General features: G+C 37.6%; 1 protein-coding gene across 2 annotated transcripts in view; it reads right to left on the reverse strand.

Moving 5' to 3' along the window:
* The window catches only part of st6galnac3 (ST6 (alpha-N-acetyl-neuraminyl-2,3-beta-galactosyl-1,3)-N-acetylgalactosaminide alpha-2,6-sialyltransferase 3), a 107,145-nt gene that overhangs the window by 57,805 nt on the left and 22,407 nt on the right, over nucleotides 1–26,933 (reverse strand). The window contains exon 2 of one of the 2 annotated variants that reach the window (XM_051914499.1): nucleotides 7,002–7,196. The exons of the other annotated variant lie outside the window; for it this stretch is intronic. Within the exon in view, the coding sequence (XP_051770459.1) occupies nucleotides 7,002–7,196 (195 nt within the window). The remainder of the gene's footprint in view (nucleotides 1–7,001; nucleotides 7,197–26,933) is intronic. 2 annotated transcript variants of the gene reach the window in all.

The following is a 26,933-nucleotide window of genomic DNA, read 5'->3' on the forward strand; positions in this document are numbered from 1 at the left end:
TCAAGGACTTCATCCGGATCAGACTAAGAATGATGATCAAACCATAGATGGAGTAGTTTGAGACCATCAACACCCCCAAAGCTTCACAGTCATATTCCCTTTTCAAGGGTTTAACATTTCCTTCGGTAAAGTTAGGCAGTTTTGATATGCTGTTGAATCTTTGGTGATCACATTAGTTTATTTGTGCGTAAGCAACTTCTATCCACTCCTTCTGGTTTACGCAGATCTTCTTCTTCGTTTGTTTTTGGATACAGAGATGCTGTATTATTTTAGAAGATCTACAACAGTGCCTCTACTGTATAACAGTGAAAACATGGATTGCCGGAAAAACTTGTCAATGGCAGGGAAAGAGTCGCCTGATACAACAAAAAGACTATGGCTGTGTTCGAAATGGCATACTATTACTATTTGAGGAGTAGTATGTATACTGTGCTTAATATGCAAATTTTCTGTATGCATGGAATACCCGGATGACCTACTATATTTGCCAGCATCTAATAAATACAACTCAAGAACACTGAAATCAGTATGAAAGCTGTGTTCGGAATGGTATACTACAAAACAACTCCTACTATATTGCACTATACAGTGTGTATACTGTGAATAGTATGTGAATTTTCTGCATGGAATTCCTGGATTACCTACTACATTTGCTGAAATCTTATGTATATATCTGAGGACACTGCACGGAATACTGTTTCCCACAATGCAACACGCTTCATGTGACGTTTCATCTTCGTGAAGAGTGAAGAGTGCAGCGTGAGTGAATTGGAGGTGGGGAATAATTATAAATGTAACCTCTAACACTTTTATAAGTAGGCTACATGTCACTGTATAGTACAAACTAGCTGTTTCCGAAAACACAATCATTACATAAATTGCACTTTAATCTCTACTGAATGTTTCCAATCAAGTCAAATCAAGCCACCTTTATTTATATAGCGCTTTATGCAATACAGATTTCAAAGCAGCTTTACAGTGATAGACAGGAAAATAATGATTCAGTGATGCAAACAAAGTTCGATGCTTCAACAGACCACTTAGGCTATTTAGAGCATTATGTTCAATAAAAACAAATCTTTCTCATTTTTGCGTTCTCATCCAGATTTAACCAAAGGCAAAAGTGTCCCAAAATAAAAAAAAAATAATAGCCTAATGGTTTATGATCTATGCCCCAAGTATATCCATAGTAGTTCATTTGCATCGTGATGCACTCATGTCCATAAGTTTCCCGCAACGATTAGGCTACAGGTCTCATAATGATGACCAATCTGTTTTGGGAAAACGTGCACTTTGTAGTATCTGCTTTATCTAAAACTTCAAATTATAATTTTGATGCTGAGTCAGTCATATTAAATTCTCTTGACCAAAAAAAAAAAAATACATATAAGCATATCAATGACAAAATATAGCCTATTTACCTAATATGTATGGCATAATTTCCCACAAATCTTTTGGAAAACCCAGCTATAGAGTTATTTTTACCTATGTAAAATTGAAATTCTACACAGTAAAAAGTGGTAGGTGTTCCTGTAAGGACCTATATTGTTACCTGGACTCTTAAAAAACTTACCCTCATATAATCAGTTTGATTCAAACATTATATTTTTGACTTGAATCAAACCAGTTAATTTACATGTTACCACAATAAGCACATTTTTATGTTACATTTTTTTTCAGTGAACATATTTGTTTTATTTTAAGTGAAAAACATGATTTAATTTCACTGAATAAACTTGACTTTAAATAAACAAACAGAATTTTTAAGGGTTAGATCAAGACTGTTAATGAGGACAGTCGAAAGGTAGAACATTTTCACTCAGATTTACACATAAAAAGCACATTTATTTGTAAGGTAATAAGCTGCACAGCTGTGCTGAATTAATGTTCAATGTTTGTCATGTGACAACACTGTAGCATACTACTCTGAAACATTATTAGTTGCATATTGTATACTATTTCACACACTATTCTTAAAAAAAAAAATGTAGACAGTATGCACTGTATACTGGGCAGTAAGCAGTAAGTAGTAAATTAGTGTGCCATTTCGAACACAGCCTATTACAGCAACAGTTCTCCCAAAAATAGCAAGCAAAGGTATAGCAACAACATGAGGGTGATTAAATTGTGACAAAGTTTTGTTTTGGGGTTGAAATATTCCTTTAGGACTAAAGGAAAACAGTTTGGAGGAGCTAAATATCATCTTAAAAATGTGCTCTGCTCCATGTGATGTCAGAAGGTATAGGTACATTTTAACTTCAGCCAAAAAATGTTTAATAAGCAAACAGACAGGGCAAACAGAGTTATAATTGAAGTTTTAATGTAGCAAAGAATTAAAAGAGAAATATAAAAAGAAACTATTGGCACACCAAACACAGGTGAAATTGAAATACCTCCTCAAACAACCTGCTTCAGTAAGTATTAAAATAGACACATTTTGTACATTTTTAAAATTTCATAGCCATTTCATTAAGCTTTGAAATTGTGAAGTGGAAAGGTTTGAAGATTTTAAACAGAATTAATTAAATCCTGTCGTAGTTTGCAATTATCCAGAATATTTCAATGCAGAAATATTACAATAAGTAGAAAATATTACATTAAATGATTAATGAAAATGTGGAATTCCAACTGAGGGTTGCACGCTTAATATGAAATTCTAACCTACCGTAGTACTAGACAAATACTACAGCAGATGCCTTGGTTTCATTGAATAATGATAGGAGCGCTGAAACAGACTTACCCACCTAATCCATTTCAGTGCATGGCAGAAGTTCAGAGCAAAGTATTGACAAGAACATCAGCAGGAAGATGAGAAGCATTCATCTCTCTTTGAGCTGACAGACAGACACTGATCTGACAGGAAAGCCTGCTCTACTGTGAATGTGAGAAGCTTGACTACAAACGCCCACACTCCATCATTCCAGATGAGAACATACAGCCTGTTTCTAAGTTCTATTTATGAGTACAAAACAATTAAAATACAAAACATCATAAGGACAAATGTAAGAATTATAGTAAAGAAAAATGCTGGTGAAAGAATGTACTAAATATGTAGATGTATTTTTGATGTTACCCTTGGGGTGGCAGTTTTGTAAATGTAAAAAAAGGACTACAGTAGTATAAAAAAGTACAAATAATAATAATAATAATAATAATAATAAAAAACAAAGATCAAAAGATCAAGAAATACTCTCTCTCTCTCTCTCTCTCTCTCTCTCTCACACACACACACACAAACACACACACACATTATATATAAAGACAGATAGGGCGAATTGTTCACTACACCAGTAACAATAAAAAGTTTATGTGACCCTTTAAAAATTATCAACGTTTAGAAGTTTTCAAGATTATTATTTCAATGAGGAGTTCTTTTCAAGCGAAAGTAAGTTTTATTTAGAGCAGTCAAGGATTAAAAAAAAAAAAAAAAAAACATTCTATAATAAAGCCCATTTCACTGAGATTTGATTCACTGAAGCATTTCAAAATTGCCTTGTAGCAATCTGCGGTGAAATCAGTGGTGTTTTCTATGGAATTACAGGGGTGCAGATTTCAAGCAGCTTCAGTTATTAATAATATTTTTCATTTTGGCTTGCTATGGTCTAAAATAAACAGTTTTTGGTGTGGAGAGGTTTGTGACTTTGAAAGAGCTCAATTAGTTGGAGGTTAGAGAGGCTGCCCAGCAACTAAAAGATCTTTCATTCAGGCATGACTGTTGTAGCAGCACTTTGTAACCTTGACAAAGGTATTCAACACAGCATTAGTATTAGGACCCTATCTGCCCCTGTTTTTGTGCACAAAGCAGCATGAAAGCACTAACAACAAAATAATTCCAACCCTCCTGGCCCATTTCATCTATACTAAATTGCTTTCAAAAAGCTAAATGCTTTTAAGAGATCAGATTGGAACAATAAATTTAATTAACTTTTCCTCTTTAATTTCTTTAGTAATTTTCTTTGTTCTATTGTAAGTTGGAGAACAAGCCGGCCTCTCTGCACTAATTGTGGCAATAAATCACCTGAGCAGTTGAAACTACATGAACTTGGCAGTTATGAGTCAAAGCCTCATCTGTGTGTGGGGAAAACTCTTCAATGACCTTGAATATGGCATAGATGACTTGGCAAAACTTCACTTAAACATTTGGGCTGCAGATTCTTTCATCATCCACACATCCTTGAAAACATCTTGAGGCAAAATAGACTAAAATTATTGTTAACATCCTCATAAATATTTATGCTAGTAGAATTCAGTCTTAACAACAGACTCATTAGCACTCAATAACATAAAAACCTTTTTTTATTTTGGAAAACCTTATTAAGTGGAAAAAAAGGTTTCAAGATTATTTAAATCGCCACCTGTAAAACTCTCAGTGTGAGTAACTCATAACCTACTAATAATTTACAAAGTATACTGAGAATGATATGACTGACCATAGTGCGCTTAAAGTAAAATAGTCATGTGGTGACAGCAAGTCCACCCTCACTTTTTCACACAAAGTGACGGCCACTGCAACGAAACAAAATGAAATTCACATTTCATTGCTTCAGGGCAAAGCAATGTAGCATTGTAAAATATTATAAGACACTTTTGTTTGCAGTAAACATTAATAACGTGTGACAACTGGAAGTGATCAGGCTATTTCTAACTTGCTTTCAGTGATGCTGCATCCACATGGGTGATCTACGACAACAAACTGTTAAATTTTAAAAGTTGCAAATAAAACAAAGATTATCAGAGTATGTTTTCTTTCTACTTAAAAATTTCATGTTTAACCCCCTGGGGTCGGCGGTCGCGCCGGCAATACCACCTCGCTTTTTTTCTTATCAGTGCAAAAGAGATTCAAAATACTCCATCGACTTTGGTCATACAGATAAGTGTTATACATTATTCGAAACTGTTAAATAAATACTTTTGTTTGTGTACAGTCACAATAACGACAAAACTTTGTGCTTTTGTAAAAAAAAAAGAAGAAAACAAACAGTGTGCGCTTTCTGCTGTCTCAGTCTCTGTGAACTTTTTTCTGAAACACGTTTCAAAAATGAACTGTAGCTCAGCGAATACTTGCCACACAGACATGACAGATATATCTTTAGAAAGCTTGAAGGTCTACTTTTAAGTGATGTTAGTCAACTTGAAAACAAATATTCTCTTTTTATGTAATCCATATGAAAACAATGAGAGGTATAATCTTCCCTGCCTGGCCTCATTATCTGTAATGTGACCACACCCACGCACAGCGCAGCCTTTCACACACAAATCGTCTATGTGCGAGGCATGCAAACCTATATACACCCCCATAACCTCAAAACAGCTTCATCATTCCTCTGCTTTCATCGAGTTTGGAAGACGCGCTCTGAGTTTACCTTGAATTTACTTCAGATGAAGAAGAACGTGATTGATATCCAGCGGAGGTAAGTCATTTATTCCCACTTACATTAGTTAACATGTTATTGTTACATAAACTGTTCTTCAAACAGTCTTGCGTTTATTGTCTTCATATTTAATAAGTCAAATCATTTCTATCACCTTTTTATTCAGCTACAGTGATAGTGGTATTAGGGATATCTTTGAATGGCATGTTATTTTACTTCTGTGAGGCATATTTGGACTTTCTGCGCAAGGGTGCCCTCTGGCTTCCAGTATGAATTAAACATACATAACATTTATAATGATTTATAGTTATAGGCTGCCTGCATTTTTCTCAAATGCAGGCACTTTTCTGTAAAGTAAAAGTATTACCATTATTATTATTATTATTATTATTATTATTATTATTATTATTATCATCATCATCATTATTATTATCATTATCATTATTATTTTATGCAGCCCTACAAGCAGGCACAACAAACCTGGTATTCTTTATATTTTTTTAAATTTTAAATCACAATTTTAACCAAAATCACAATTAGATGCAGCCCTAGTTGCTTCTGATATCAGCATGTTCACAATTGTTTTGTTGTTTTTTTACAGGGACCAGATGCCACCGATGAGTCCTGCTGACTCAAACTTTCTCAAGTCTCTTCAAACTGTTTTTCTCTGAATGCGCTGTACCAACACCAGCAAGCTGCACTACGTGAACATGGTAAAATGAAAACCAAACACCTTGGAAATGACAGGTATGTTGAACAGGAACTGTTTCAGGAATGGCAGGTGTGTGACTGTTCAAGTTTCTGTCTTTAGATCAGTGTGCTCAATAATGTGCCTTTTTGGCCTTCGTTATGTATATTTGGATTATATTGTGTTGTAAATAAAATACAATCAATCAAAAAGCCATTCTTTTAAATCTCCTCACATTCTTTGTTCTAGTTCCCTCACAGTCCCACATGACAGGGCCATTAGGGAGGGGTCTTTGTCTTCCTAGGTGTCACATCATTATTCATGATCATTCATGCCCTCCCCGCAAACAGCCTTCTGACACAAAACATGTCTTACAAATTTTAAATCAATATATTGTTTTATGTGAATGAGTGGATAGGATGATTTTCACATCATTTTGAAGCAAAAATTCTAGGCTACAACATACATTTTTCAAAAGTTTTGTGAACAAATATTCAGTATGGGTTTTATGGCCTCATTTCACAAACCACGCATAAATGTCAGTTTCTCAAAACCACAAACTTTTACATACATGCTGCTCACATATTATTGTAGCAGACTTTAGCCATGAAAATGTTACAAGTAACAGAAATAAGCACAAATGTCAGGGCATGTCAAAACATCAGGCCCCAGAGGGTTAATTCGATGTTACTTGCCGTTTCTTTGTAATTAAATTTACTAGCAATTTATGAGTGAAAATTGTTTCAAAGCCAATTTTATTTTTCAGTGCAGTTGAATTGGTGAAATGAGTGAGATGTACAGTATTTGTATCCAGCTTTGACTGTAAGACAAGCCAGTTTGTATTTTTTTTTTTTTTTTTTTTTTGTTTTTTAATATAATGCAGCTCAAGAGTGTAAAACAAGGACAAATCACTAAATATTTTAAGTGTGCTCTAGTCTCACCTCCTGGCTGGGGACGCTGAGGTATCCACGGTGGGGTTTGAAGGCTTTATGCGGTGTGCGGGAGAACATCCAGTTTCTACTGAAGCTCTGGCCGAATACAGGCTGCAGCAGGAAGTAGGGTTTCTCTGAGTAATTAATCACCACCAAAAACAGAGACACCACCACAATCAGACTGGTCACTATCACTGACTTCTTCTGTGAGGAGGGAGAGAAGAACAGAAAATATGGCGTCATTTGGTTTTTCTGATTCATGGGCAAAATGTGGCATTGAAACTTTTAGACAAAATAGTCATAGTCATAGTTGTTTTTCTTTTTTAAAAAAATTATAGTGAAAAGAGGTGCTTAACCTCTGAAACAACCTCAAGAGGTCAAATTAAGTAGTATATTAGCTGTTTTCATTTCTACTCATTTCATAGAAGGTTTACCTTTTTTGCAAAGTAATAAACATTAAATAAACATCAGAATTATTAAGTGGTATCATGCCGTTCAGCTTTAAACATGATGTGGTGCAACCTCTTCTAAAACGCTAAAATATCTCAAAACTGTCCTTTTTATAAAAAATCTCAGAAACAGATTTTTAGCATCCTTTTTTTTTTTAAATGGAAATGTCATTTTTGATAAACTGGAATCTGGGCTTAAAACACATCACAGAGTCAGCCTTCCTTGATGTGTGTTGCAAACTGTTGCTGGCTGATGATTCAAGAAAGTGTGAAGTTCTACTTTGATCTTACTGATGCATTCGACACCACAGCTCATGCAATTTTGTTGGAGCATTCATGACAGTGGGCAGGGATTTAAGGGACTGTTATTGAATGCTTTTCCTCCTATTTTAACATAAGAACTTTCGCTGTAGAATTGGGAAATGTTTCCTCTTCCCCTGAATCTATTCTTTTTGGTGTTCCACAAGGCTATATGTTGGACCCAGTTTAATTTTCTTTATATATGCATCCATTGGCTCATATTTGCTCATATTCTACCATCTTTAGGCTGATGATATTGAAATAGTTTTTACTATATCAATTCATAACAGATTATTCGAATAAAAAAAAAAAAAAATGTTAACTATATAATCGAAAAGGTCAAGACCTCAAAGATGAGAAAGGGTGTATTTAAAACAACATATTTATCATGCTCAGTTATTTATATGTTAGATAATACTTTATATAACCATACAACGAAACATGTTAAATGATAATAAGCCAAATCAATAATATCTTAATAGAACAAAACTCTTATTTCTCAGTAATGTCCTAATGGTCTAAGCAGTCCAAAAACTCAACCCTTGCAAACAGAAGTCAAAAGTACAGCAGAAGTCATTCTGTATTCCTTAAAGAGGATTAAACTGAAGCTCTTTTCTCTGTTTTGCACTCAACTGATCGCAGAGGACAATTCAAGCCAATGAATTGTTCATTTTTTTCCCCCATTAAAATATTCTCCTCCTTCTCATGTATCTGATATGACATATTTCCACTGAGTATTAAAAAAAAAGTCAGAAAGCTCTTAAAATTTGACTTCTTCCACTCTCTGTTCTCTATTCACGGTGGAAGATGGAGAACTGTCAAAGCTATCTCTGCATAATGATGTGTGGGTGCGTCAGAAGAAATGTATAAAACTCAAGAAAAATTACTCGAAACATGCCCATCCCGATTAGACTAAATGCATATGGTTTCTGGTCAAGTACTTGGAATATTATGGACATTCTATGTCAGACATGAAATATTATGTAATATAAAATAGGTTAGGTCATTTCTCTTTGAAATAACACTCTCTATACATCTTATGCAATAAATGTTATAGCAATTCAACTTTTAAGAAACCCTATGAAATCAAAATCAAAGTTTTTTGGCTTTTGCTCCAGGTCAGTTATCTCTGGAGTCATGAAGAAATGTACTAAAAATGTTAATGAACCATCTATGAGATGACTAGCAACAAGTAGCAAATCTTGGTTCTAAAGGGCTGTGAAGTAAGCTAGAGGACATTTGAACATTTAATTAGCAAAATTTCAGCAACATTTTGAGGGCAAAAAAGGCCCATTGCCTATTGTCAATAGTGTAGCGATATACGAAGCACAGCTCACATAAAAGTTTATTTCAAACCAAAGTAGTCTGTTGGTCAACGTGGCGAATTTTCATGACCAGCTGAACCTGGTGTAAAATCTGCATGGTGAAGTCTTCCATGGAAAATTCCAGATCCCAGATAGGATTCCTACAGAAATGACTGGGTTTTCCCAACAAAAATTCTCCAAGCAACAGTAGATATGACTGCATCTTTAAATAGGATTAAAATTATTTAAGTTTCAAGTGCTTATCTTTGCATCATGCCTCAAGCAACTTGTGTGTACAGCAATGTAACCGATGCATCTCCATGCAATAGAGACATATAAAAGCAAAAGCCCCCTCTTTCACTGCTAAGGTGTGGATGTCTATGTTCTTTGATGTAGTTTGATGGCCCGAAATTTGCCATCTAGAATGGAATCGTGTCTGGAATAATAAGGTGGCTGTCAGCAAATCTTTCTGAGCCAGTGGGGCTCAAATCTGGCACATCAAACATCTCAGGGAGGGTGTTTGGGTTTGCACTTCACAGGAAGACATCAAACATGAAGAGTTCATTTCAAAAAATGACCATTTAAATCTCAGACTAAAAGATTGCATTGCATAGATTGCTGGAATGTTACATCATTATCTCAGGAATGGTCTCACATTCCTGTTGTGTCATTGAGTTGAACAGTGCAGACTTAAAGGATAGGATGCAGCTTGAATAGAATCAAATTTTTTGTGTATATATTTATTTTTTGGTAGAGACTTTCTCACTAAAGTGTTTTGAAATTAATTTATGCTAAAAAAAAATAATAATAAAAAAAATGTAAAAACACTTAACATCCCTGTTTGATGCACCTTGCATGTAATCAATATTTTTGCATTGATATGTATTTTTTGGTAGAGCCTTTCTAACTAAATTGATTTGAAATTAAATTATGTTGAAAAAGAGTATTTTAAAACACTTTCTAATATCTCTGTTATATCCTGCAAAAACAGATTCCTTCTCACTGCGGTTGTTAAAAGGCTGTATAATCATATTACAGACTAAAATTTGATTTGGTTTTGATAATCATCCAAGTATCCAAGTCATAGAGCAAAACTGATTTAGCCCCTAAAGCGCTTCAAAACTCAACCAACAGAGAGCAAAAGGAGAAGGGAAAAAAAAAAACATCTGCTTGACCGTTCATCTCATCTGTTTTCATGGCGAGGGGGAATAAAAAGAAAATATCCCTCCACCATGATTTGGATCTGTGGCCACAAATCTTGGCAAAGTGATGTGTCAGATTCAGGAGTGAGGTAAAGGCTTATAGGGGAGAAGAGAGCAAGTCGAAGAACTTCCATCAGCAACAGCATATGACTCATCTCATCGTTGTACTATCCATCAGGATAATCATTGCACAGGCCTTGTGTTCTGCACAATTTCACCCATTTCGGTGGAGAGGAATTATTCAAAAGCAGGGACAAACAGAAAGAGATGAAAGAGAGAGAGAGAGAAAGAGAGCAAGAGAGAGAGGGCAAGAGCGCCATCATAAGACTATTATGATACTCAAAATAAAAGAGACCAATATGATCCAATTATGGACAACTGAGTGACCATTAATAGAAAAAATCCTAAACGCTACCATTGCTACCATTAGGAAGCTATTACAGACATTAGTTATACAAGAGGAGAAGAATAGTGGTGAAGTGGTAAACTAGATTTTTATGTTTTCTGAAGAAAATATGAGTGGCGACAATGTAAAAATGTGACTGAGAGGCTATGTGGTTGCTAGGTTATTGAGGGCAGCTGCCCCTGCTTTATTAAGTGGTTGCTGAGGTGTTTAGAGTGATTTTAGCATATTTCTATGGATGAGATATGGCACACTAGGTCATTGATTTATGGTTTCTTACATGCTGTGAGTGTTTGGTTACAAGGTTATTCTGGGTGATTGGTATGGTGTTTTGGGTGTTTTTATCACATTGCTATGGCTGCTAATGTGTTGTGGGTGGTCAGGTGTTTTGCATAATTCTTTAGCACATTGCTTGTGGTTGCTAAGGTGTTCTCAGTGGTTGCGATGGTGTTGCTATGCAGTTATTAGGGTGTTCTGGGTGGTTGCTATAACATTGCCAAAGGATTCTGGGTGGTTTCTAGGACATTGATATGCAGGTTTACTGGACTGTTGTTGTTTTGCGTAGTTTTTAAATACATTGCTTGTGATTGCTAAGGTGATCTGGGTGGTTGCTATGGCGTTGCTATGCAATTGTTAAGGGATTCTAGGTGGTTTCTGGGACACTGGTATGCAGTTCCTAAGGTGTTCTATGCACATTACAATGTGGTTGTTAGGTGTACTGGGCTGTTGTTGTTTTGTGTAGTTTTTAACACATTGCTTTTAGCTGCTGAGGTGTTCTGAGTGGTTGCTATGGTGTTGCTATGCCGTTATTAAAGTTGTTTTAGGTGGTCTGGCACCGCTAAGCACTTGTTAAGGTGTTCTGGGTGGTATCTAGGGCTTTACAATACAGTTTTGAGTGGTTGCTACAGTGTTTCTTTGTATTTGTTAAAGGGATAGTCCACCCAAAAATGGAAATTCTGTCATCATTTACTCACCCTGAAGTTGTTCCAAACCATGTATTTTTTTCTTCTGCTGAACTCACGCACACAAAAAAGATATTGATATATGAATAATGTTGGTAACCAAACAGTTGACTGGCCCCATTGACTTACATAGTATTTTTTTTCCCCATACTATGGAAGTCAATGGGGCCCATCAACTGTTTGGTTTCTGACATTCTTCAAAATATCTTCTTTTGTGTTCAACAGAAGGAAGAAATTCATACAGGTTTGGGACATCTTGAGGTTAAGTAAATAATGAGAATTTTCATTTTTGGGTGAACTATCCCTTTAAGGTGTTCTAAGTATTTGCCAGAGTGTTTCTATGCAGTTTCTATGCTGTTCTATTGCTATGTGGTTGCAAGGTGTATTGAGCTGTTGCTAGGGTATTGCTATACAGTTGTTAAGAAGTGCTAAGTTGTTGCTAGGACGTTGCTATGCAGTTGCTAAGATGTACTATATGGTTTATAGTTGCAAAGTAGTTCTGGATGTTTGCTAGGGCCATTGCTATCCATTTGGCGCATGGTATTAAAAACATCCAGGTCTTCTAATAGTTTAAATTTCTTCAATAAACCAAGTAGTGTTCTTCCACTATTCATTATGGATGATTTAAGCACATTGCTATGTAGGTGCAATTATGTTTTGGGTGCTTGCTAGAACTATTGCTATGCAAGTTCTTGTGGGGTTTTGGGAGGTTGCTAGGGTGTTTCGATGTGGTTGATGTGTTCTGAGTGATTTTATGTTGAATTGCTATGCAGTTAAAGGTGTGGTAAGTAGACTTTGAAAAACACTGTTTGGAAGTTAGTCGGGCCGACACCAACATCAAACGTGTAACCAATCAGCATTAGGGGGCGTAGCTATAATGGTCGAGGAGACAGAATGAGTAAGAGGGAGATTTGGAAAAAAAAAAAATGCAGAGAGATGATGAGACAATACAAAACAGCTCAAAAGAATATCACTGTAATGAAGGGTTATGACTGGGCAAGAGGACCCGCGTTAATATTAGAAAAGCTTTCCAGCGCTGGAGAGAGCTAAGCGGGAAGGCCTGAAAATAGACGCGGAGGCTGCTTTGATTCGGCCTCACATGTGAGTAGCACTAGGTTTGAGTGTCATGATTGTCTGGAGCTGCTGTGCTGTTGGCGAAATGTAATTGTAAAGAAATGTAATTCTGGGTTATTGATAGGGTGTTGCTAAGTGTTTGCTACTGTGCTTTTGGTGGTTTCTAAGTGGTTGGTTGCTTAAAGGTGCAATATGTAAGAATTTTGCAGTAAAATATCCAAAAACCACTAGGCCAGTGTTATATATGTTGTTCAGTTGAGTACTTACAATATCCCAAATGTTTGCAACTATTTGTAAATCTTGAGAAAATTGCAATTTTAACCAAGGCTATGGGACGTGTGAGGAGTCGCCTGTCAATTGTGTCATACCCACGTTACCCTCGGTTTCTGGTTTTATTTTGTAGAAACCATGGAAACACCAAAGACACTTTAATATTTACATGTTTTAATAGACAAGGGAACAACTGTTTTGATATATTTATAGACAGAAAACTTATTATTGTTATATAGCTCAACACGTTTAGTCTTATGGTTTAGGCTAAATCTAAGTTTCTTGATTTTTTTTTTTTTGCGAGTACCATGTTTTACCATGCCTCAGAGAAAAAACCCTATTTTGTCAAGTAGCTAACATAGCATAATCAGATGCAGCTTTATTTTTAGTAACAGTAATACAGCATTTTCTCCATCATACAATACGTTTTAAAATGAACTGCATGCCAACACAAGCCATCCAGCATTTAATATGATATTCTAAAATTGATCTAGTTTACTGCAGTGTGTAACAAGTGTCTCACAGTAGCCGCCGAGCGAATGCACAGAGTAACGTTATAACATTTTCAACACACTCAAATGTATCTAATATGATAAACAGAGCTGCGTTACCTCATACTCATGACTGTGCCATAATAAAAGTTCCGCTGCTCGCGGTGTGTGTTGCGCAATCGCTCCAGTGGCCTCGTTCATCTCCCACAACATTCGGTCCTGCTCTGCTTCATACTACAGTAACGTTAATAATCGCATCCATGAATATGATTTCTTCCCGAGTCCTATCCCAATTCTATTCCACTGTCCGTTGAGGTGAAGACCACATGTCCACCAAGATTCCGCGCTCAAACTTGGCGTCATCAAGCTACGCCTTTGTTTTGAATAGGCCTCTAGCAACCTCTAGCGGACAGAAAATATTACATATTGCACCTTTCAGTCAAAAAAGCCTATACCCCATTCCCCATTCACTCTTATTAATAACAAAACTATGTGTAGACGTAATTGTTTAGCACTCTACAATATGACTGCCAACCATATTATACTGTGGGTATTAGAGCTGCACGATTTTGGTTAAATTGAGAATCGCAGTTTTTTGTTTCAAAGAGAGATCATGATTCTCCCACGATTCTAAATAGACATCAAAACAAAACAAAAATAAAATAATGTAATTTACTAGAGATTCTGACAAAATGTTAATTGCTGCAGTCTATTTAAAATGTTTTATTAATCTGAATGATTAAAAAAAAAAAACAGTTTGAATGATTAAATGACTCATAAATACTTCACTTGTTTCATTGCTGGATGAATCAGCATTTTTGAACAAATCTCTTGAATGAATGATTCAATGAGAAATACATTTTTTATGATTCAATGAGAAATACATTTTTTAAACAGTCACTTGTCACCACCTACTGGTACAACGATACAATCAATACAATCATTAAAGTGCCAAGTTACTACTTTCAAGAGGTGATTTGCTCCATTTTAATTGCTTTCATAGACAACAGTGTTTATATCAATATTATAACCTTTTATCTTAGTACTTCTGTGATAATAATGAATATTTGTAACACAGATATAACAAAACTGTGTGGTTTAAAAGACTTTGTGAAGCGGTTTCATACATGACAACTGCTCTCTCTGGGCCAGCAGCAGCACCAATGCAGATTTGAATGTTCCGGTGTGATTTTGTCAAAGGTTTAATAGACATATGTGAATCGTTATCATTTAGGAAATAGATAACAAGGGTATTTCAATCGAGATTGCAAACTTTAAATGATTAATCATGCAGCTATAGTGTGAATGTGGAAATTTACATGAGATGTTGACCTATAGAAGTATAAAATACACCCTGAAAGAAACAATTCCTCATTTCAAGGGATATCCAATCATCCAAGTATGAAGAGACACCATAAAAATCAAGGTTCCTCTCTAGACTGGACACTCAGTTGGATATATTCTGTTTCTTTTTATGAAGCTTCTTTACGACTGGGTCTGACAGGGAGTTTTACAGTGCTAGAGATTGCAGCTGACACTGTGGCTAACAAAGCTTTCTCTGTGGAACATCTCTCTGCTGAGGGCTATTTCTAGAGCCACGACCAGACTCATTTCAACAAGTATTGATCTCCGTTCACAGACTGAGCACTAGGCATCACAGCAATCCCATACACTGACTAGAATCATCCTGTCAGCCTGGTAAGTATGTGTGAGGAGGAGAGTAAGCGAGTGAGAGAGAGAAATTGGATTTCTCCCAGATATAAGGTGGGAAATTAAACACATCTGGAGGAGCAAAAACATGGACGGCATGCTGAGATGCATGCTAATAATGCATGGGAGGAATTCTGATGGGAGCATTTATATATCTATTATCATGTGTGTGAGAAATAGTGAAATATTTATGTATGACAAGTCCAAATCTTGGTAATGATGAACAACAAGCCACGAATGAGAATGAAAGGTGAATTTCAACCACAATTGTTAGAGAAACAGTATGAGGGAAAGGTGACGAAAGTTGAAGTACCTTGGTTCGATGCAACAATGTATTGTTGCAAGCACATTGCTGATCAAATTAAAGGCACTGGCATATCGGGCATAAGCATGAAAAGAGAAGATATTTAAAAAAAACAGTGGTTTATTAACAATTAATTAGGTATATTTATTATTTTGTATATGTTCTACACTTTTACAGTTTTTTTTCCGCATAATTAATAAAAAGTCTAAGCATGTTGGATACATTAGACAGACGTTGGTTTTCGTCGCTGTTTTTCAGCATCAACTTTTACCTCATTGTAAGGTTTGAAAATTGTCTTTTAAGATAATTATTCATTACTTTTCTGTCATTGTGACTGTCTTATAATGTACGCATGGCATACATCTAACAGCTAATTTTAAATTAAATTGGCTGCTCGAGTAGGTTTATCATGGTGTTACATGTGATATCTAAAGCAAAGACGAAGAAAGAGCACAAGCTTTACACAGAATCTATTTTCAGAACTCTTCACAGTAGTAGCAAGAACTGCAATAGCAAGCATGGAAATTACATTTGCAATGCAAAGATGTTTCCCCGACAAACTGTTTCCACACCCATGGCAGAGTGAACCATTAAAGTCCAATTTCAATTAATAATAGATTTTAGAAATATTTACTGAGTGTTTGTGTTCTATCCTCTCCTCCAGTCCCCAGCTAGTTCTCAAGAATCATTACTAGCCCTCAAAGGAAATGAGATGGCACAACTCACAAACAAAAACTCATCTTCTAATAAAGTGGATTTAATCACGTGATTGCATAAGATTTTACTTTCTTCTAGACAACAAAATGAGATGTTAGACAGGATGTTCATCCTGCTTTTTGTATGCAATGAAAGTGAATGTTAAGACTTTGAATACAGCGTATAATAAAGTAGGTCTTTAGCACCACTATTACTAACAGGCATCTGCTTTTTATTGTCTGTTTTGCCTATGTTGGTCAACAAGAGATGTCAGAAATAGTACATGTACATTAGGACATTGCATTTTTTTACAATGGAAAATTGTCAGTTTGACCCACATAGACAGCTGTTGTGCTCAATGTGTTAAGAGTTTTGAAAAAGTGACTTAAGTATTGAGAAATGTGTCATAGTGATTGTAAAGAATTGTAATGTAGCTGTGTACAGTGCACTATATGCCCGAGTGCTGTACTGACAGTAACCAGCAGAGGGAACCCTGCTCTGCCTGACTGTATGTCATGCTTTGCTAACCAGAGAACACAAGCAGTTTTCAGTTCTGAGACAAAAGAGAGGAATCTGGAAGCCTTGCAACATAAGTTGAGTTTGTTATTTTTAGTAAGAGTGTCATAGGACACGTTATAGGACATCAACTTCAGCATTTGCTCTTACAGAGCACACATTTAAAACTAAACAAAAACTTAACTTTTCAAATAATTACAAAGAAACAGCAACACATTGAATTAAACATGAAATTGTAAATTAGAAAGACTGAAATTAAATCATACTGGATATTTCTGTTTTATTTACAACTTCAAAAAATAATTTTAGTGTGTTCTGCTGTTCTACCTCGCACTGAAAAAAGACTGTAGAAGAAACAATTTTCACTAGTAAATTTTGCAATTAATTACACAGAAACAGCAAGTAACATGTTAAAATAAATGTGATATTTTGAAGTAGAAAGACTGAAGTAGGCCTAGTATTTCTTGTAAAAATCTTTTTATTTACAACTTTGAACATTTTTTTTTTTTTTTTTTTTTTTTTTATGCAATATCACAATACTATTTTATTTCTGTGTACTTTGTAGTTTATTGTGTCTCCAATGTCAGTAGTTTCCATGCACTTATTTTATGCAAAGTTTGGGATATTGCATAAACATTCTGGTCTGAAACACCATCATGTGAATTCCAAGTTGTGCTTGCTTGAAGTGGATGCATTTTTTTATTCAATAAGGAGAAAAACTACGATAGAAACACATTTAAACAATTCCTAGATGTGCATCAAAAAATTGGGATTTGGACCAATATCATTGCACAGCATCAAATGTTGCTCAGGTCCTTCAGAAATGCCAGAGCCAAAGCTTGTCGTCAATAACTGGCTACTGTCACTTAGACCTGCCTGCAGACACAGGAGTGTAGCACCGATTCCTGGGCCCTACGCAAAGACAGTGTGTTCCTATATATATATATATATATATATATATATATGGTAACACTTTATTTTAGGGTCTTTTAACTAGTTGCTTATTAGCATGCATATTACTAGTATACTGGCTATTTATTAGTACTTATTAAGCACATATTAATGCCTTATTCTGCATGACCTTATTTTACATTCTTAATCCTTCCCAAATACCTAAACTTAACAACTACCTTACTAACTATTAATAAGCAGTAAATTAGGAGTTTATTGAGGGAAAAGTCGTAGTTACTAGTTTATATGTGTTCCCTATACTAAAGTGTTACCATATATATATATATATATATATACACACACACAGTAGTGGTCAGAATTATTGGCACCCTTGGAAAATATGATCAGAGATGACTGTAAAAATAAATCTGCATGGTTTATTCTTTTGACCTTTAATTCACAAAATTGGCAAAAATCTAACCTTTCATTGAAGGAAAAGAATTGAAAGTGGGGGGAAAATCACATTATGAAATAAATGTTTTTCTCCAAAACACGTTGGCCACAATTATTGGCACCCCTAGAATTTTTAATGAGTAAAATATCTCTGAAGTATATTCCCATTCATATTTACATTTTTTAGCACACCAGGGTGATCATGAACATGAAATTGTCCAGCCATGACTTCCTGTTCCACAGGAGTATAAACATGAGGAAACACAAAGGCCAAATTCCCGTAATCATTCATCACAATGAGTAAAACCAAAGAATATAGATCTGATGTGCAGCAAAAGATTGTTGAGCTTCACAAAATAGAAAGTGGCTGTGAGAAAATAGCTAAAGCATTAAAAATCCCCATTTCCACCATCAGGGCATTAATTAAGAAGTTCCAATCAACTAAAGATGTTACAAATCTGCCTGGAAGAGGATGTGTATCTGAATCGTCCTAATGCACGGTGAGGAGGAAAGTTTGAGTGGCCAAAGACTCTCCAAGGATCACAGCTGGAGAATTGCAGAGTTGAGTCTTGAGTCTCAGAAAGCCTAAAACAAATACACGTTCGGGAGGGTTTCAAGAAAAATCCTCTGCTCTCATCCAGAAACATATCTCATATTCAGTTGTGAGACAAGACTGGAACTTCAAACGGGACCGGCTTCTATGGTGAGATAAAACAAAAAAAAAAAAGAGCTTTTTTGCCAGCAAACCCACCAGATGGGTTTGGTGCACACATGGATAAAAAGTACCCCATGCCCACGGTTACATATACTGCTGGATCTTTAATGTTGTGGGCCTATTTTTCTGCTAGAGGTCCTGGACATCTTGTTCAGATACATGGTATCATGGATTCTATCAAATACCAACAGATAAAAAAATCAAAACCTGACCGCTTGTGCTAGAAATCCAATAATGGGCCATGGTTGGAGCTTCCATCAGGACAATGATCCAAAACAAACATCAAAACCAACACAAAAATGTGTCACTGAGCACAAAATAAAGCTTCTGCCATGGCCATCCCAGTCCCCTGACCTGAACCCTAAAGAAAATGAGTGGAGTGAACTGAAGAGAAGAAGCACCAACATGGAGCTGGGAATCTGAAGGATCTGTAGAGATTCTGTATGAAGGAATGGTCTCTGATCTCTTGTCAGGTGTTCTCCAAACTCATCAGGCATTATAGGAGAAAACTCTTATAGAGCTGTTATCTTGACAAAAGGAGGTTGCAAAAAGTATTGAATAAAAGGGTGCAAATAATTGTGGCCAACGTGTTTTGGAGAAAACCATTTATTTCATAATGTGATTTTCCCCCCACTTTCAATTCTTTTCCTTTAATGAAAGGTTAGATTTTTGCAAATTTTATGAATTAAAGATCACAAGGATAAACAATGCAGATTTATTTTTACAGTCATCTTTGATCATATTTACCAAGGGTGCCAATAATTCTGAACACCTCTGTGTGTATATATATATATATATATATATTTATTTATTTATTTTATTTATTTTTTTGACACACTTTTTTTGTTGTCACACTTTTTAAATAATAGTGCACAATTATACACAGAGCACTCACTGATAGAAAAACAGTTGTACTATATATCATGTAACACTCCTGTGTTTGAATTGTGCATCCAGACATAAAAATGAAGTTTTGTGTTTTATTAACAGACATTGTGCCTTGAATTCCAAAACATTACAATCTTTCTAAACTATTTAACATTGCAGGTACCTCTACAATCATGATGAACACAGGATTGATATTATCCCGAGCCATATACAGGTGCTGGTCATATAATTAGAATATCATCAAAAAGTTGATTTATTTCACTAATTCCATTCAAAAAGTGAAACTTGTATATTATATTCATTCATTACACACAGACTGATATATTTCAAATGATTATTTTAATTTTGATGATTATAACTGACAACTAAGGAAAATCCCAAATTCAGTATCTCAGAAAATTAGAATATTACTTAAGACCAATACAAAGAAAGGATTTTTAGAAATCTTGGCCAACTGAAAAGTATGAACATGAAAAGTATGAGCATGTACAGCACTCAATACTTAGTTGGGGCTCCTTTTGCCTGAATTACTGCAGCAATGCGGCGTGGCATGGAGTCAATCAGTCTGTGGCACTGCTCGGTTGTTATAAGAGCCCAGGTTGCTCTGATAGTGGCCTTCAGCTCTTCTGCATTGTTGGGTCTGGCATATCGCATCTTACTCTTCACAATACCCCATAGATTTTCTATGGGGTTAAGGTCAGGTGAGTTTGCTGGCCAATTAAGAACAGGGATACCATGGTCCTTAAACCAGGTACTGGTAGCTTTGGCACTGTGTGCAGGTGCCAAGTCCTGTTGGAAAATGAAATCTGCATCTCCATAAAGTTGGTCAGCAGCAGGAAGCATGAAGTGCTCTAACACTTCTTGGTATACAGGCTGCGTTGACCTTGGACCTCAGAAAACACAGTGGACCAACACCAGCAGATAACATGGCACCCCAAACTATCACTGACTGTGGAAACTTTACACTGGACCTCAAGCAACGTGGATTGTGTGCCTCTCCTCTCTTCCTCCAGACTCTGGGACCCTGATTTCCAAAGGAAATGCAAAATTTACATTAATCAGAGAACATAACTTTGGACCACTCAGCAGCAGTCCAGTCCTTTTTGTCTTTAGCCCAGGCGAGACGCTTCTGACGCTGTCTGTTGTTCAAGAGTGGCTTGACACAAGGAATGCGACAGCTGAAACCCATGTCTTGCATACGTCTGTGCGTAGTGGTTCTTGAAGCACTGACTCCAGCTGCACTCCACTCTTTGTGAATCTCCCCCACATTTTTGAATGGGTTTTGTTTCACAATCCTCTCCAGGGTGCGGTTATCCCTATTGCTTGTACACTTTTTTCTACCACATTTTTTCCTTCCCTTCACCTCTCTATTAATGTGCTTGGACACAGAGCTCTGTGAACAGCCAGCCTCTTTTGCAATGACCTTTTGTGTCTTGCCCTCCTTGTGCAAGGTGTCAATGGTCGTCTTTTGGACAACTTTCAAGTCAGCAGTCTTTCCCATTATTGTGTAGCCTACAGAACTAGACTGAGAGACCATTTAAAGGCCTTTGCAGGTGTTTTGAGTTAATTAGCTGATTAGAGTGTGGCACCAGGTGTCTTCAATATTGAACCTTTTCACAATATTCTAATTTTCTGGGATACTGAATTTGGGATTTTCCTTTGTTGTCAGTTATAATCATCAAAATTAAAAGAAATAAACATTTGAAATATATCAGTATGTGTGTAATGAATGAATATAATATACAAGTTTCACTTTTTGAATGGAATTAGTGAAATAAATCAACTTTTTGATGATATTCTAATTATATGACCAGCACCTGTATTACGCTACATGTCTGATATTTATGCTATCATAATATGTGTATAGTTTAAGAATAGTTGCTGAATAGTATACATGGTAGAAATAATGACACTTGTGATATTATTTTAATCTTTCATGACTGTTACTGAGACGGCCAATTTTTATATATTTTAAATATTTTAACTTGGTCTCTTTGGAAAGAAATTTATGAGGAATTGTTTTCCCTTACTGTTTACTTTTTGCCTGATCTCAGCTTGAACAGCGGCAGCGCGATTCGAAGATCACCACACTCCGGAGTCCGGCGAGTCCGCTCTCCCTCACAGCCATTTAGCGCTTTGCAACGTTCCTAGACAACCAATCAAATCATGCGAATTGTGTGCATGCTGTGCTTGTAGGAGGCGCCAACACAGACGTGTGCCAAAGCTTGCGAACAGAGAAATAGCGCAGACATGGTATATATGCGCACAATTGTATAATAATAATAATAATAATAATAATAATAATAGTAATAATTTCAGGATCGTTGAGGGCCCCTCACACGCCAGGGCCCTATGCACTCTGTCACCCTTTTCCCCCCACTTTTCCACCCCTGTGCAGACACATGACATCTGCTGCAGATCACTGGCAAACATGAAGTTTGTAAGACAGGCCTACATCTAGCTTGCATTGATTAATGGTTTCTTTTTATAGAAAAATAAGAATTATGTTGGCAGGAGTCTGATGTAATGAGGAGGCGGAAGCCGAGTTGGAATCCATGTGCTGAAGTTTATTAGGAACAGTCCAAAAGAAGCGTGAGGCCAGGCAAAGGGTCAAAACCACAAAAACAGTCCAACAGGCAAACAGGTTAAAGGGTAATCCAAAGGCAGGTGTCGTAAAGGCAGGCAAGATGGTAAAACACAAAAGCAATCCAAACAGGCGACCAAGTCAAAAATGGCAATCCAATAATCAGTAATCAGAGAAAGCAGGCAAAGGGTCATACACAAAGAAAACAGGCAGCAGATACAAACGCTCGGTAAGGCAGTAGAACTGGCAATACTTCGCAAGGCCTGTTTGGTCATGCCACGCTTAAAATGGCTGCCAAACAGGAAGTGACTGTAGAGTGAGCAGAGGGAGTGGCACACAGTCAGAATTCAGGTGAAGGCTCCCTCTGCTGGTGTGGCATTACAGAACCCCTCCCTCTAGGAGCGCCTCCTGGCGCTCTACGTGGACGTCCCCGTGGTTGTGGTGCTGGTCGATCGGGTCTGGCTCGATGAAAGTCCTCAATGAGAGATCCAGGTGCCTGCAGAAGGCTTTCCAGACCTGAGATGTGAATTGGGTTCCTCTGTCAGTGACAATGTCGTCTTGTAGGCCATAGACCCGAAAGACATGATGAAATAGGGCTTGTGCTGTCTCCATGGCTGTAGGAAGACCTTTTAAGGGAACCAAACGGCAGGACTTAGAGAAGCGATCAATGATTACCAGTATAGCCGTGAAACCATTTGAGAGGGGCAGGTCAGTGACGAAGTCTATGGACAAGTGTGACAAGGGACGTTGTGGAGTTGGCAGTGGTTGGAGGAGGCCCGAGGGCAACTCCTTGGGGGTCTTGGATTGTGCACAGGCATGGCAAGATTTAACATAGGTTGCAACGTCTTTAGTCATTGATGGCCACCAGAAGGAGTTTTGTAACAGGCGGAGGGTACGGGAAATTCCAGGGTCACCTGAGCTTAGAGATGTGTGGACCCATTGCATGACTCGTAGACGAAGAGCTTGTGGTACATAATGTTTGTATGGGGGACTGTTGGCAGGTGGTGGTTCTTGTTGATGGCCCCGTTGGATCTCTTCCATTAGGTCCCAAGTGACTGGAGCTATAATGACTGATGGAGGGAGAATAGACTCAGGTAAGATACTGTCAGTGGGGGGATCATGGCATCTGGACAGGGCGTCAGCCTTACTGTTCTTGCTGCCTGGTCTGTAGGTGACTGTAAACTGGAAGCGAGTGAAGGGACCAACGAGCTTGACGTGGATTCAGACGTTTAGCACTTTTAATGTACTCCAGGTTTTTATGATCTGTGATGACTTGAAAAGGATGAATAGCCCCCTCAAGCCAATGTCTCCACTCCTCAATAGCTGCCTTCACTGATAACAGTTCTTTGTTTCCCACATCATAATTGCGCTCGGCTGAAGTCAGTTTTCTTGAGAAAAATACGCAGGGGTAGAGTTTACCTGGTTGACAGTGACGTTGTGAGAGCACGGCGCCAATCCCACAATCTGAGGCATCTACTCCTACCACAAAGGGGAGATTGGGGTCAGGATGCTTCAGGATAGGAGCTGTGGTGAAACTGTCCTTGAGTTTGGCGAAAGCTTTTGTGGCTTCTTCAGACCATTTGAGTTTTGCAGGTTTTCCTTTTAAAAGTGATGTCAATGGGGAAGCAATCTGACTAGTTTCTAATGAAGCGTCCGTAGAAGTTCGCGAAGCCTAGGAACCTCTGTAATTCCCTTATCGTAGTAGGTTGGGGCCATTCAGTGACTGCTTGAACCTTGGATTCATCCATCTTAACACCTTGATGGCTGATTTTATATCCCAAGAAGGTTGTTTGTTTCACATGGAACTCGCACTTTTCAGCCTTGACATACAGTTGGTTCTCCAGAAGACGAGTGAGCACTGTCTTGACATGACTAATGTGGTCGGTTTCAGACTTGGAATATATTAGAATGTCATCTATGTAGGCCACTACATACTGGTTCAAGAGATCACGAAAAATTTCATTGATTAAGCACTGAAAGACTGCAGGTGCGTTAGCCAGTCCATAGGGCATGACCAGATACTCATAGTGCCCCCTAGTGGTGAGGAAGGCAGTCTTCCATTCATCCCCTTCACGAATTCTGATCAAGTTGTAAGCACTTCTGAGATCAAGTTTTGTATAGATCTTGGCTTCACGTAGCTGTTCTAGGGCTGCAGGAACCAGTGGAAGGGGTTAACGGAACTTGACTGTGACATTATTCAGTCCTCTGTAGTCAATACATGGGCGTAAGCCTCCATCCTTCTTTTCTACAAAGAAAAACCCTGCAGCAGCTGGTGATGTCGAGGGGTGGATAAACCCATTGTCCATGGCTTCTTCTATATACTCCTCCATAGCCTGGGTTTCACTACGTGATAGAGGATACACTTTACTTTTAGGGGGCATGGCATTGGGCAAAAGGTCAATGCCGCAATCCCATGGTCGATGAGGTGGAAGTTGTGTGGCTTTAGTTTTACTAAACACTTCGGTCAGGTCATTATAACAGGCTGGAATCTTTGTGGTTTGTTTGGTGTCTGGGCTTTCAATGCTTGTAGTGAGACATGGTTGGGTTACGGTGGAGTGCATGCAATGGGCTAGGCAAAATTCAGACCAATGAGTCAGCTCACCGTAATGCCAGGAGGTAACTGGATCATGGATAGATAACCAGGGAAAGCCAAGGATGATTTCATGTCTGGGTGAGTCAATGACGTAGAGAGATATGGCCTCTTGATGGAACAATCCGATTTGAAGTATAAGGGGTTGTGTCTGTTGGGTGATTCCTTCTCCTATGGGTGCGTCATTAACAGCGCTGATCTTGATAGGTGGTGTGCACGGTTGAGTCGGAATGCTGAATTTAGTGAAGAGATCTTTATGAATAAGGTTCAGGGCTGCTCCAGAGTCGATCAGAACTGTCGAATCAATAGAAACATTTTCAGTAGTCAGCCGAACAGGAAAGGTAAGTGACTTGATAGGGAGGAGAGAAAATTGTTCAATATTTACGCGGGTAGTATTCTTGTTGGTTTTCCGGGCCTTGTGAGGGCATTCCATGCTGTGGTGGCCTGCTTCACTGCAGTAATAGCAGAGGTTGAGCTGTCGCTGTCGAATTCTCTCCTCCTCAGAGAGCCTGGAGAACCCCAGTTGCATAGGTTCCTGACTTGGCCTTGATTCAGGTAGTGAAGTGAGCTGAGAAACATGGTGAAACTGATGTGTGGTAGGAGTGCTTGACTGTGACCATCGAGCCGATCTCCTCTTGGGAGTATTTCTCATTAAGTTATCAATTCTGATTGCAAGTGTCACATACTCAGAAAATGAAGAATTCTCACCCTTGCAGGCCAGTTCAGTTTGTAGATCAGCATTGAGACTTTGTTGAAACACAGCCTTCAATGAAACATCATTCCACCTACTCTGAGCCGCGAGTGTTCTGAATTCAATGGCATACTCTGCAGCGGTACGATTACCCTGAGACATTTGAAGTAGTTGTGCCGATATATCCCTGCCCCCAGCGGGATATTCAAACACATCTCGTAGCTGATGAATAAAGTAATCATAGAAAGTCCTAAACATCAAATCAGCCTCCCAAATCGCTGCAGCCCAGTCGATCGCTTTCCCAGAGAGTAGTGTCATCAGAAAAGCAAATTTTTTCCCATCAGAATTAAACTTGTCCTTCTGGTTATCAAAAAAAATCTCCACCTGGCGAATAAACCCTCTGCACTGTTCAGCAGAACCGTCAAACTTATCAGGCATAGCAAAGCTTACCGTTTGCGGCGTGGGTGGAGGAAGCGATCGAATGTAGTGGGTCAGGTATTCATTGGCAGACTGGAGCTTGTCGAGCTGTTCCTGGTATCCTTTAAGCATTTTACTTTGATAAGCAAACGCTGCTTGAAGCTCAGAAACTTCTGCTGGATTCATCGGTGGCGAAGTATTCTGTAATGAGGAGGAGGAAGCCAAGTTGGAATCAATGTGCTGAAGTTTATTAGGAACAGTCCAAAAGAAGTGTGAGGCCAGGCAAAGGGTCAAAACCACAAAAACAGTCCAACAGGCAAACAGGTTAAGGGGTAATCCAAAGGCAGGTGTCGTAAAGGCAGGCAAGATGGTCAAACACAAAAGCAATCCAAACAGGCGACCAAGTCAAAAATGGCAATCCAATAATCAGTAATCAGAGAAAGCAGGCAAATGGTCATACACAAAGAAAACAGGCAGTAGATACAAACGCTCAGTAAGGCAGTAGAACTGGCAATACTTCTCAAGGCCTGTTTGGTCATGCCATGCTTAAAATGGCTGCCAAACAGGAAGTGACTGTAGAGTGAGCAGAGGGAGTGGCACACAGTCAGAATTCAGGTGAGGGCTCCCTCTGCAGGTGTGGCATTACAACTGACTGCATTAATAGAACAATCATCCGGGGTTATTATTGTTTAAACTAAAAAAACATTTTCAATACTTTAAATAAATGTTAACTGAAATAAAATAAAAAATATATATAAAAAAATATATATTTATCTTTGTGTAATTAATGCCCTAACATGGTATGTTTTCTAATAATTGAAAAATCAGGGCTGGTCGGCTCCAACACATTGCGTGGAGGCATAAAAAAGAAAACTTTTTCATATTCTTTAATATTTAACCACAGAAGATTTAATTTGGCATTTTACACCAGTGGTTCGAAACAAGGGGGCCACAGGAAGATTACAGTTTTTTAAATAAACTAAAATCAAGGTTGCAAACTGCAATCATGTTTCCACTACATTGCTTCACAG

The sequence above is a fragment of the Ctenopharyngodon idella genome, chromosome 2, assembly GCF_019924925.1.
Source record: "Ctenopharyngodon idella isolate HZGC_01 chromosome 2, HZGC01, whole genome shotgun sequence".
Lineage (NCBI taxonomy): Eukaryota > Metazoa > Chordata > Actinopteri > Cypriniformes > Xenocyprididae > Ctenopharyngodon > Ctenopharyngodon idella.